The sequence below is a fragment of the Palaemon carinicauda genome, chromosome 5 (assembly GCF_036898095.1).
Source record: "Palaemon carinicauda isolate YSFRI2023 chromosome 5, ASM3689809v2, whole genome shotgun sequence".
Taxonomy (NCBI): domain Eukaryota; kingdom Metazoa; phylum Arthropoda; class Malacostraca; order Decapoda; family Palaemonidae; genus Palaemon; species Palaemon carinicauda.
The window spans coordinates 141,662,874-141,675,680 of record NC_090729.1 but is presented as its reverse complement, the minus strand read 5'-3'; the positions used below and the strand labels follow the sequence as shown (position 1 = coordinate 141,675,680).

Below are 12,807 nucleotides of genomic sequence, written 5' to 3'. Positions count from 1 at the left end.
TCTTCTGGGATTTGAAAAAGGCCTTCGACAAAGTACCTCGACCTGCCATGTGGGCTGTCCTCAAAAGATATGGCTGCCCACCCGATTTTGTCAAGCTGGTGCGTGCCCTCCATGACGGAATGGTTGGGAGAGTCTGCCACCAGAACTCTCTTTCAGACCCATTCCCCATCAACGGCGGCCTGAAGCAGGGCTGTGTTCTGGCCCCAACGTGTTTCTCGCTATACACCGCAGCAATGCTCAACGAGATTCCCCCAGACACACCCTCAGTCGACCTACGTTTCCGCATGGATGGAGGCGCTTTCAACCTCGCCAGACTCCGCGCCAGAACCAAGACCACCTTGTGTGCAGTGCGAGAACTGCAGTATGCTGACGACAATGCCACCCCAGGTCAGACGGCAGAGGACTTGCAGTCGTTAGCTGATGCATACAACTCTGCCTACGAACGTTTTGGGATGCAAGTCAACACAGACAAAACCAAGACCCTCGTCCAACATCCACCAGGACTGATGCTCCCAAACTTCAATACCACAGTGAATGACCAACCGTTAGAACAGGTGGACCAGTTCTCCTACCTAGGGAGCATCCTAACATCAGCTCCCACAAGCAAAAAGGACGTGGAGAACAGGATCAGGGCAGCCCACTCCGCCTTTGGCCGACTCAACTGCCGCGTATTTAACAACCACGCACTGACAATGACCCCCAAAATAATGATGTTCAGGGCAGTAGTCCTCTCCACGCTCCTGTATGCATGTGAAACATGGACGCTATATAGAAACGATATTAAAAACCTAGAACGCTTCCAACAAATGAAACTGAGGCAAATCTTGAAAATCCCCTGGGAGAGCCACACCACCAACATTGAAGTCTTAGAACGTGCCTCGCTGACCAGCGTGGAGGCCACCATCATCCACCACCGCCTCCGCTGGATAGGACACGTGCATAGGATGGATCCATCTAGGCTCCCAAAGAAAATATTCTACGGAGAACTGACCCAGGGCACCAGACCACGAGGAGCCCCGAAAATGCGCTATAAAGATCAACTAAATCGCACCCTGGCTCTAACTGACATCGATCTTTCCTCATGGGAAGAAACAGCCAGGGACAGGAAAACCTGGAGGAGTACAGTACACCATGGCACCGTGGACTTCGAGGAGAGGAGGAGACAAAATGAGGAGGCTAGAAGGAGAAGAAGGAGAGAGCGATTAGAACAGCCCCGCCCACCACCTACCCTCCCTTGTGAACACTGTCCGCGACTCTTCCACCACAGACTAGGACTTAACAGCCACATCAGACACAAGCACCCACCCCATAGATAGGAGGCTGATGGTTCGCACGCCACGGACATGCTTCTCATTATTAACGTCATTCGTTTTTCTTGCATTAGCTCGAGGGACTTCATGAGTCAGATATTAGTTTTTCATTTTGTCGGCACTTCACTGACTCTGTGTTATGTTGGTAGCCCTGCCTAACTCCCAGCGCTGTTAGGCTTGGTTTTCTCCTGTCTCATGTTCGTTCCCTCGTTTGTTTTACGATTGATGTATCGTTATTTTTATTATTTTATTATTTTTATAATCCAGCATGCCTTCCTATCTTATTTTACCATGTGTTATGTTTATTATAGTGTTATTTAGTCTTTCCGCGTGATCATATCAATCGTGGGTCTGGCAGGTTGGTATACCTGCCATCGCCCCACTCCTAGCCTCCCTCCCGCCCGATACCCCCACCCCAGGGTTACCTTCCCTCTCTCTCTCCCATGTCGAGTTAGAGTCACTATGTTGCGTTATGTTCCCTCCCCCCCCCCCCCCCCCCCCCCCCGGGGGCCTTTCGCTCTCTTTGCACGGGAGGTTCCCGTTGATCTGTGAGGCTTGCTATTATTATTATACATTAACGTACATTATTTTACCCTTTTTGTACTACTCTACCTGGTAGTAGTCGTTTTCTTTCCGTCGCTCGTTTGGCCAACGATCGACGGGAAGTTTTCTGCTCGGTCCGTGGTACCTTGTCATGTTATATTATTTTATTTTGTTTTGTACATGCTACTCCCTCTCGGTCCCGCACTTCACGGACCCATTAAAGATCCCTTCCCCCTCTATGGTGTCCCGCACCTCACAGACCTCATATAGATATACTGTATATATAAAGACTTTCATTACGGGATCCCCGGACGTAGCTTTTATACATTACCATCTGGTCGAATTGTTTAGTTGAGCCTCCGGAGCCAACGTTACTTATTATTTACTTGGATTAACTTTATATATTAGTCACATATATATATTTATATATACGATCCTAGTTCTCGACCTTCCCTTCCCTCTTTTGATATGATCACGGTTACGGACTGACTTATTCTCATTCATAATACAGTCGTAATAAAATCTTTTATCATGATACTGATATAATCTAATTTGCTTTCCTTCAAGATACTTGATGTATTTAAAAAATTTTTATCATGATATTGATATATATATATTTTAAGCTTCGGGGCCTCCGGACCCCTGATTTGCTTTCTTTTAAGATACTCGTGTATCTTTTATTTTACAGACTACGCTGTGCGATGACGGCATGTGCCGCTGTCCTCCATCAACCCTGCGGCCATGACGTGTGTCGTTCGCACGCCCACTGTTCTGTCCAAGTGGATGACTTAGCTGTTTGGCATCCGGACAATTGTGTAGTCTGCTACACAATGACCTCCACTCTAACATCTGACTCGGTGAGTGCATTTTCATTAATACAGACTTGTAGGGAGTTACGATTAATTTCGATGGTTTACATTAATTACGATTATTATTTTTAAGGCCACAGTCCTCTGGACTTCCCGCATGCCTTTCACTTCGTGTCTACGAAGTCCTTGGACTTCTCCACTTTTCTTTGGCACAAATATCCCTCGCTAATAGTCTGTTCTCTTTCAGAGCTCCCAACTTGAAAAAGATACAGCTCAGGCTACCCTCAAGATCTGGATTGGCGGGTTCGCCCGCAACGTGAAGGCCAAACAGTCTTATATCCTCTCTGAGGAATGGTGTTCCCGTCTCTACACCCATGCTAAAACTTCAGCTGCGGTCCCCAAAGAGTTGGCGGACCCTATCATCGAGAGGACTTCCTACGAAACAGGCTGCCGATCCTCCTTCGGAACAGGCTACCGAATGTCCTTACAAACAGGCTGCCGAACGTCCTTACAAACAGGCTGCCGAACGTCCTTCAGGTCGTGTTTCCGAAAGGATAACAGTTGAACGAATCACTGAACAACAAGCGGTTCGTAGCACCGAACGCTTGTCAGGAGTTGACGGCAAGCATTTTTCAGAATATGATCCTGAACGTCCTATCCTTTATCATATTTCGGATGTTAGTTTCGATTATGATAATGAGGCGCATTCTTTTCAAGATATAGATACAGTTCAAGTACAGGAACTTCTTGTCTCCGATCGAGCTGATCGTGAGCGGTTGGATGAGCAGCAAACGACTCTGCCGCCTGATTCTATTCGCAATGAGCTTATTTCTATTGCTGTCGGCACTCAGGATATTTTTGAAAGAGAAACTGATCTTAACCCTACTGCTCCGGAAGGAACGTTGCAAGAGAAGGAAGTAGAAGGCCAGCTTTCTCCTATGGAGTTCGATGAGATTTCAGATGACGAGGACTCAGTTTCTTTCCGTCATTCGGGCGATCTGAAAAAACTAATGAAAGTTTTTACGGAAGAGTTTTCAGACTTTTTTTGTCCCTGTGGCTCCACGTTCGCCTCCGTCTGAGTTTACTCTTGGGAAAGCCTCTAAGAAAGCCCGATTTACTAAGATGGTATTATCGCGCTCTTCTAAGAGAGCTCTTAAATTGATGGGTGACTGGTTACAGTCTAAGAAAGCCTTAGGAAAGACGGCTTTTTCCTTTCCTCCGGCTAGACTGGCTTCGAGGTTGAGTGTCTGGTACGATACAGGAGAAGTTCTCGGCTTGGGGATTCCTGCCTCTGCCCAGGGAGATTTCTCAAGCCTCGTAGACGCTCCTCGTCGGGTGGCCATGAGAAAGACCAAGATCTTTTGGTCTTCTTCAGAGATGGACCACCTTCTCAAGGGAATTTTTAGAGCCTTTGAAGTCTAACTTTTTAGACTGGACTCTTGGGGCTTTGGGTATGAAAGTTGAGACTTTTAAAGAGGGGGATACCTCTGCCCTAGTCCATTTGATGTCGTGCATGGACAAAGCTTTGAGGGATGGTTCTAACGAACTTGCAGCTCTATTTTCTGCAGGCATTCTTAAGAAAAGAGATCAACTTTGCTCTTTTCTTTCGGCGGGGTTACTCCCTTTCAGAAGTCCGAGCTTTTGTTTGCACCTCTTTCTCCATTGCTGTTCCCACAAGAACTTATCAGGGAGATTTCTGCAGCCTTAGCTCAAAAGGCTACTCAGGATCTTGTCTCCAAGACAGCTAGAAAGGCTCTTCCTCCCTCATTTACCAGTCGCAAGCCTAAGGAAGAAACTTTTCCCAAGTTCTCACAGCCCTTTCGAGGGAGATCTTCCAGCAGGGGTAGCTCCAGACTTGATGCTAGAAGGAGTAAGAGAAGAGGTTTCAGAGCAGGGCGAAGCAAAGTCTGACTGCTTTCACCTTCAGGCAGTAGGTGCCAGACTTCTCAAATTCTGGCAAGCGTGGGAGAAGAGAGGAGCAGATCAGTGGTCTATCCAGATCTTGAAGGAGGGTTACAAGATCCCCTTTCAAGGGATCCCTCCTCTGGTCTTAGTTCCTGTGGATCTCTCTCCCAGATACAGAGAGGAGGCAAAGAGACAAGCTCTATCGAACCAAGTTTCTCTATGTTAGAAAAGGGGGCCATAGAGAAGGTACAGGATATTTGTTCACCGGGTTTCTACAACCGTCTATTCCTTGTACCCAAGAACTCGGGGGGTTGGCGTCCAGTTCTGGATGTGAGTGCGCTGAACAAGTTCATCATGAAAACGAAGTTCTCTATGGAGACTTCGAAGTCAGTGCTAGCAGCAGTAAGGAAGGACGACTGGATGGTCTCATTAGACCTTCAGTTCGCCTACTTCCACATCCCTATCCATCCGAGCTTCAGACCTTACCTAAGGTTCGTCTTCATGGGAGATATCTTCCAATTCAGAGCCCTATGCTTTGGCCTTTGCACAGCACCTCAGGTCTTTACGAAACTCATGCTGAATGGGGCAAAGATACTGTATTCAAGGGGCATAAGAGCCTCCTTGTATCTCGACGACTGGCTTTTCAGAGCGCACTCTTACGATTACTGCCTGAAGGATCTTCTGACAACCTTGGACCTTGCGAAAGAACTGGGTCTCCTTGTAAACAAGGAAAAGTCTCTCTTGGTTCCATCTCAAGAGATTTCATATTTGAGGATGACGATATGGAGTCAGACTTTTCGGGCTTTTCCGTCTCCCTTAAGGATAGAGCAAGCCAAGATGAAAGTAAAATCGTTTCAATCCAAGAAAGTTTGTTCAGCAAGGAAGTGGATGAGTCTTGTAGGAACCCTCTCCTCCTTGGAACAATTTGTGCCACTAGGAAGATTGAATCTTCGTCCTCTCCAGTTCCATCTTAACAACCATTGGGACAAGGAGAGGGACTTAGAAACGATATCCATTCCTATCACGAACCCCATCAAAGACTGCCTTCGGTGGTGGGAAGAACCAAGCAAGTTCCAGGAAGGTCTCGATTTGTCAGTAAAGAACCCAGACCTTGTGTTATGCTCCGACGCCTCGGACACGGGATGGGGAGCAACCCTAAACAAGTTAGAAGTCTCGGATCTATGGTCAGAGATCCAAAAATCCTTGCATATAAACCACAAGGAGTTGTTGGCAGTTCTTTTAGCCCTCAAGAGTTTTGAGGAATTAGTCACCAACAAAGTGGTTCAGGTCAATGCGGACAACACGACAGCATTGGCGTACATCTCAAAGCAAGGGGGAACACACTCGATATCTCTGTACGAGACGTCAAAGAATCTCCTCGTGTGGGCAAGAGAGAGGAACGTTATACTTCTGACAAGATTCATTCAAGGGGAGAAAAACGTAATGGCAGACAGCCTCAGCAGACGAGGTCAGATCCTTCTAACGGAGTGGACTCTCAACCTTCATGTGTGCAAGAGCCTGTGGCGTCTTTGGGGTCGCCCATGCATAGATCTCTTCGCAACCTCGAAGACAAAGAGGTTAGAGGCGTATTGCTCCCCTGTTCCGAATCCAGAAGCAGTCCACATCGACGCATTTCTTTTGGACTGGTCCAATCTAGATCTGTACGCCTTCCCACCATACAAGATCCTGTACAAAGTAGTACAGAAATTTGTAACATCCAAAGGAACCAGGATGACCCTAGTGGCTCCCTATTGGCCATCAAGAGAATTGTTCACAGAGGTACTGGAATGGGTGATAGACACTCCAAGAATTCTTCCATTAAGAGTAGATCTACTCAGATAACCCCACTTGGAAAGATTCCATCAAAATCTCCACGCTCTTCAGCTGACTGCCTTCAGACTATCGAAAGACTCACTAGATCTAGAGACTTTTCGAAGGAGGCAGCTCAGGCTATTGTAAGAGCAAGAAGGACTTCGATTATCAAAATCTATCAGTCTAAGTGGCAGGTTTTTAGAGAGTGGTGTAGAATTATCTCTTTTTCCTCATCCAGTACCTCTGTAGCTCAAATTGCGGATTTCCTGCTATATCTTCGAAGGAAATGCAATTTCTCCTCCTCTACTATTAAAGGCTATAATAGTATGTTAGCTACTGTGTTTAGGCATAGAAACCTTGACCTTTCTAACAATAAGGATCTGCAAGAACTTTTCAAGTCTTTCAAGACTACAAAGCAACGAAACCAAGATTCTCCAGCCTGGAATTTGGATATTGTTTTGAAGTATCTTATGAGCGACAGGTTTGAGCCACTGGGTTCAACTTCTATGAAAGACCTTAGTATGAAGACTTTATTTTTGGTCAGCCTTGCAACAGCCAAGAGAGAGAGAGTGAAATTCATGCGTTTAGCAAAAACGTTGGATTTCGTAATGGTAAAGCTGTATGTTCCTTACAATTAGGTTTTCTTGCCAAAAATGAACGCCCTTCTCGACCTTGGCCCAAAGCATTTGAGATTCCAAATCATACGGATCTGGTTGGAGAAGAGGTAGAAAGAGTCTTATACCCAGTAAGAGCTCTGAGATGCTACTTGGATAGAACAAAAGATTTACGAGGCAAGTCTGAATCTTTATGGTGTTCAGTCAAAAAGCCCTCTTTACAGATGTCTAAAAATGCCTTGTCATTCTTTGTCAGGCTTTTGATTAAGGAAGCACATATTCATTGTAATGAATCAGACCTTGAACTTTTAAAGGTCAAGACTCATGAAGTCAGAGCAGTTGCAACGTCGGCAGCATTCAGGCAGAACAGATCACTACAAAGTATAATGGACACAACCTTCTGGAGGAGCAAATCTGTGTTCGCATCATATTATTTGAAAGGTGTTCAGACTTGTTACAGGACTGTTACACTCTTGGTCCATTCGTAGCAGCGAATGCAATAGTGAGTGAAGGATCCACCACTATGTTCCCATAATCCCAATAACCTTTTCTTCTCTTGGTACTTTTAATTGTTTTTTATGGTTGTTTGTGGAGATTGTGTCAGTCTTCCGCAATCATTGATTTTGTCAGGTGGTCAAATTTGTTCCTTGAGAGTGCCCGGAACTGGTTATTGGAGGAGGTTCTGTCATGATGAGATTTTGACACCGGATTGACAGTCCCTTCGAGATCTTCAGCCCCCTGGGAGGATTGCTGGATCTCATAAGGCTAGCAGACATAATGAGGCAGAGTACCTTGAAGTCAGCTTCCTTATCAGGTACGAACCCTTAAGTTTGTTTTAATTAACTCTTAAGTAGAATTCCAGATATGCTAGCTGTCTCTAACCCTCCACCAAAGGTGTTAATCAGCTATATATATAACTACCGGGTAAGTCTTGTGTTTAAAAATGATCTTTTCATTAATAAAATAAATTTTTGAACATACTTACCCGGTAGTTATTTATAATTTTAGTCCCACCCTCCTCCCCTCTAGAGACTAGAGGCATGGAATATGTGAGGGTCACTGGAATGGTTCCCAGGAACCTCGCTAGGGCGCAGGGGTGGTACACCTGGCTATCCAACTGGCGGTTGGCGCGAGTTTCGAATCTTCTGCTGTTGACGTCGGGGATGTAAGCTATATATATAACTACCGGGTAAGTATGTTCAAAAATTTATTTTATTAATGAAAATATAATTTCTCTGGGAATATCACTGTAGTCAAATATCCCTTAGGAAGTTACTTATAGGAACCTTCCATCAGGACGACATGGCTATCTCACCCAAAAATAGATTTTTCGCTCCGCTCAAAATCCGTTTTTTAAGGCTGGTTCTCTCAGTGCTGTAAATTTATTTCTGAGCATAGTTCTTGTATTGCATTTAAATTTTTCTCCAAGTATGATCTTCCTGTTGCATCTATGTTCCCCACAACAGTTTTTGGCTTATTGCCCAGCTTGTGTGAGAGATGGAGGGAAAATAAAAGCTATATCCTAATGGAGTTTAGTTCATCTAAATCACTTCCTGTTATCTGTGATGCACAAACAAAAGCATACAATCAAAATATGTTTTCTCACTGAAAGTAAACTAAAAAGTAAGGATGGTTTAGTTTTAATGATAAAGATGCTTAAAACTTTAAGATAGCAGATTTATTTGCTATGCTTACCAAATGTGCCTTGTGATAAAATTTTACTTTTTTGAATGAACTTTCACTCCAGGCAAATTCAGGTTAGTAGGTAGAAATATTATTACAATGCTGTAAGACCATTTTAGGGCAAGGTGCTCAAGAGTACATGATTGGATATATTTGGTTCCTGAAATGAGATCCCTATATGTTTGATGAATTTTTTTTATAACAACTGTATTATAAAAAATCTAGGAAACTTTCATGCTGCCAGCCAGGTGTTTAAAATGACTGACTTTTAATTTTATTTAATTTTTCAAGATTTTCCTCAAGACTATCTGAAATACAATAGTGTTAAAGCCTTTACATGTGTTTTGCAGGAAACATGGCGTTCAAAAAATGTATCGTTTGGAGCGGCTCCCTCCTCCCATCCAAAGCTCACAGAGAGTGTATGTTGTGAGACCAACATTAGTTACCATGAAATATGTTGCTGATCATGTTCATGCTGATAGTCAAACTCATCCAGAAATACGGTAAGAGATGCAATATCAAGATTGCTATAGAGTATTTATAAAACTTTTCTTTGTTGTTATATAGAAGATACAAATTCAAGTGTTTGTACAACCAAGTTAGACAAAATTAAGCTACAAAAAACTTTGGAATAACCTGCTCCTCTGTCTTCATCATTCCTCTGAAAGAAACATATTCCCAGCCCTCCCAAGGTTGATTCTTAACAGACTATGAGGGGGAATTAGCCTAACAGTCAGTTTACTTGTAGCAGTAATTGCCTGTTTTATTTCATGACATAGGCCTTAGCAGTGTTAGTGTATTTATTATAAGTTTCATAAATAAAAACACACTGTAAAGACAAGGACATTTATTTCATATATATTGAAAAGTGTTCTACAGTAGCAGAGCATTGGCAGGAACCACAGTATTTCATTCTTGAAACCAGGAATTATTTATGAGACATGAAATAAGATGATGGTGAGCAGCTAAAATCCCTGAACGTTGGGAACGGGGAGTATTCTGGAGATTTTGGGGTATGAGTATACCATCTAAACTGTAATGGTGTGAGAGTGACTAAGAAAGAAACCTGTAAGATTTTTTGGTTTGTGTCTACCTGTTAGCACTAGCAATTAATGGGATATCCTCAGTCATTCCCTGGGATGTTCTCTCAATATTATTTGTGGATGATCTCTCCATATCATTTGCTGGAGCTAGAATGGCAATGGTTGAGAGAAAAAAACTCAATTGACAAAATTATCCAGTGGGCCAATATGAATGGATTCAAGTTCTCGACAGGTAAAACTACTATTGTCCATTTCTATCATATCCGGGGAGTACATCCAGACCCGGAGATATACATGAAAGGTCAACGGATCCCATGTGTAAGTGAAGCTAAATTTTTAGGTTTGATATTTGATTGTAGGCTTACATGGGTTTCTCACTTGAAAGCATTGAAAGCTAAATGTCTTGAGGCTCTGAATCTTTTAAAAGTACTGTCCCATACATCATGAGGGCAGACCGCAATACTATTTTAAAATTATACAAGGTCTTGATTTTCTCCAAAATTAGTTATAGATGTGAAATATACTCCTTAGCCACCCCAAGCCAGTTAAAGATATTAGATTCAATACATCATGCTGGTATTAGATTGTCCACAGGAGCGTTTAGAACCTCACCTATCCCAAGTCTCCTTGTTGATGCTAAACTTAGCCCCAAAGATCTTTACAAAGCTTGCAGACGCAGTCGTTCAACAACTACGCCTAAAAGGTGTCCAGGTAGTAGCCTACCTTGACGACTGGCTGGTGTGGGCAGCATCCAGGACGGAGTGTATGCAAGTATCCAAGAAAGTGATACAGTTCCTGGAACATCTGGGATTCAAGATCAACATCAAAAAGTCTCGACTATCTCCAGCTCAGAAGTTTCAATGGTTAGGTATACATTGGGACTTACAGTCACATTGCCTCTCCATTCCTTTAAAGAAGAGGAGAGATATAGCGGGATCTGTCAAGAGACTACTAAAATCTGACAGGATATCAAGACGCCAACAGGAGAGAGTGCTGGGCTCTCTTCAGTTTGCATCAGTAACAGACCCAGTGCTAAGAGCCCAGCTAAAAGATGCATCAGGAGTCTGGAGAAGATACGCATCAAACGCTCAAAGAGATCAAATAAGACTGATGCCGATCCGACTACGATCACCTCTCAAGCCATGGTCGAAGGTCAAGAACCTGAAGAGGTCGGTGCCTCTGCAACCGCCTCCTCCCTCAGTCATCATCCACACGGACGCATCAAAGGAAGGATGGGGAGGTCACTCTCATCAACGGAAAGTCCAGGGAACTTGGTCCTCTCTATTCAAGACCTTCCCCATCAACATTTTGGAGGCCATGGCAGTCTTCCTCATTTTGAAGAAATTGTCCCCTCGCCCTTCAGTCCACATAAGACTGATTCTGGACAGTGAAGTGATAATGAGATCTTTGAATCGTCAAGGTTCGAGATCACCTCAACTCAACCAAGTGATGTTAGCCATCTTCCGCATGGCGGAAAAGATGAGATGGCACTTATCAGCAGTTCACCTACAAGCTTTCCTCAATGTGACGGCAGACGCTCTATCCAGACTAACGCTGATAGAGTCAGAATGATCCCTAGACGCAAGATCGTTCTCTTTCATCTTACATCAAGTCCCAAAACTGCAGATCGACCTCTTCGCGACGAGTGACAAAAAGAAACTACCTCGTTATGTGGCCCCATACGAGGACCCTCTAGCGGAAGCGGCGGACGCCATGTCCCTCGACTGGAACAGATGGACCAGGATTTATCTGTTCTCTCCAACCAACCTGCTGATGAAGGTTCTCAACAAGCTGAGACCTTTTCAATGAACAGCAGCCCTAGTGGCTCCGAAGTGGCCCCGGAGCAACTGGTTCCCTCTAGTATTGGAATTGCAGCTGAGGCTGATTCCTCTGCCGGACCCAGTTCTGACTCAACAAGTACAGAAGTCGACTGTCTTAGCTTCATTATGGAAAACCCAAGACCTTCATCTCATGATTTTCTCTCCTTAGCAGTAAGGAAAAGGTTTGGGATCTCGAAAGAAAGTACAGTATAGACTTCTTAGAGGAATATAAGTCTAAATCTACCAGAAGGCAATATGAGTCTTCTTGGAAGAAATGGGTTGCTTTTGTCAAGGCAAGAAAACCAAAAGAAATCTCAACAGATTTCTGTTTATCCTTCTTTATTCTTCTTCATGAACAAGGTTTAGCAGCCAACACAATAACTACGTGTAAATCTGCCTCGACTAGACCTTTGCTTTACGCTTTCCAAGTAGACTTTTCTAATGAACTCTTTAACAAGATTCCTAAGGCCTGTGCTAGGCTTAGGCCTGCAGCACCTCCAAAGCCCATCTCATGGTCCTTGGATAAGGTATTTCACTTTGCCTCAATGTTGGACAATGAGAACTGCTCTCTGAAAGATTTGACTCAAAAAGTTATATTCTTGTTTGCTTTAGCTTCGGGAGCTAGAGTTGGTGAGATAGTGGCTCTTTCTCGTGAAGAGGGCCATATTCAGTTTACGGAAACGGGAGAACTGAATCTCTTTCCTGACCCAACGTTTCTTGCCAAGAACGAGCTACCCACCAGGAGGTGGGGTCCCTGGAGAATCTGCCCTCTGAAGGAAGATGTCTCGCTGTGTTCAGTGGAGTGTCTAAAGGTCTGTCTTCGTAGAACTTCAGACTTCAGGGGAGGACAGCTCTTTAAAGGGGAAATATCGGGCTCAGACTTATCCCTGAAACAACTAAGGGCGAAGATCACCTACTTCATTCGCAGAGCGAATCCTGACAGTATACCCGCAGGTCATGATCCTAGAAAAATTGCTTCGTCATTAAATTTTTTCCAGTTCATGGATTTCGAGCGTCTTCGCTCGTACAGTAGGCCCCCGCCATACGACATTAATCCGTTCCGGAGTTGGTATCGTATGGTGAAAATGTCGTATGGCGGGCAATAGAATAGCTAATGCGTGAAAAACCCCAGGTAAAAACATTGAAAATTAATTTGTAACAAAATAGTATAGTAAGCATTGTACTACAGTATACTTATATATAATATACATGTACTGTACAGTATATAATTAAATAACATGTACAGGATAAATAAAAATTATATATTG

At 43.8% G+C, this 12,807-nt stretch overlaps 1 protein-coding gene across 3 annotated transcripts in view; it reads left to right on the top strand.

Moving 5' to 3' along the window:
- The window catches only part of LOC137641521 (vacuolar protein sorting-associated protein 33B-like), a 268,777-nt gene that overhangs the window by 34,018 nt on the left and 221,952 nt on the right, over nucleotides 1-12,807 (top strand). For all 3 annotated transcript variants that reach the window (XM_068374148.1, XM_068374147.1, XM_068374149.1), the window contains exon 3: nucleotides 9,027-9,179. In XM_068374148.1, coding sequence (XP_068230249.1) covers nucleotides 9,027-9,179 — 153 coding nt within the window. The remainder of the gene's footprint in view (nucleotides 1-9,026; nucleotides 9,180-12,807) is intronic.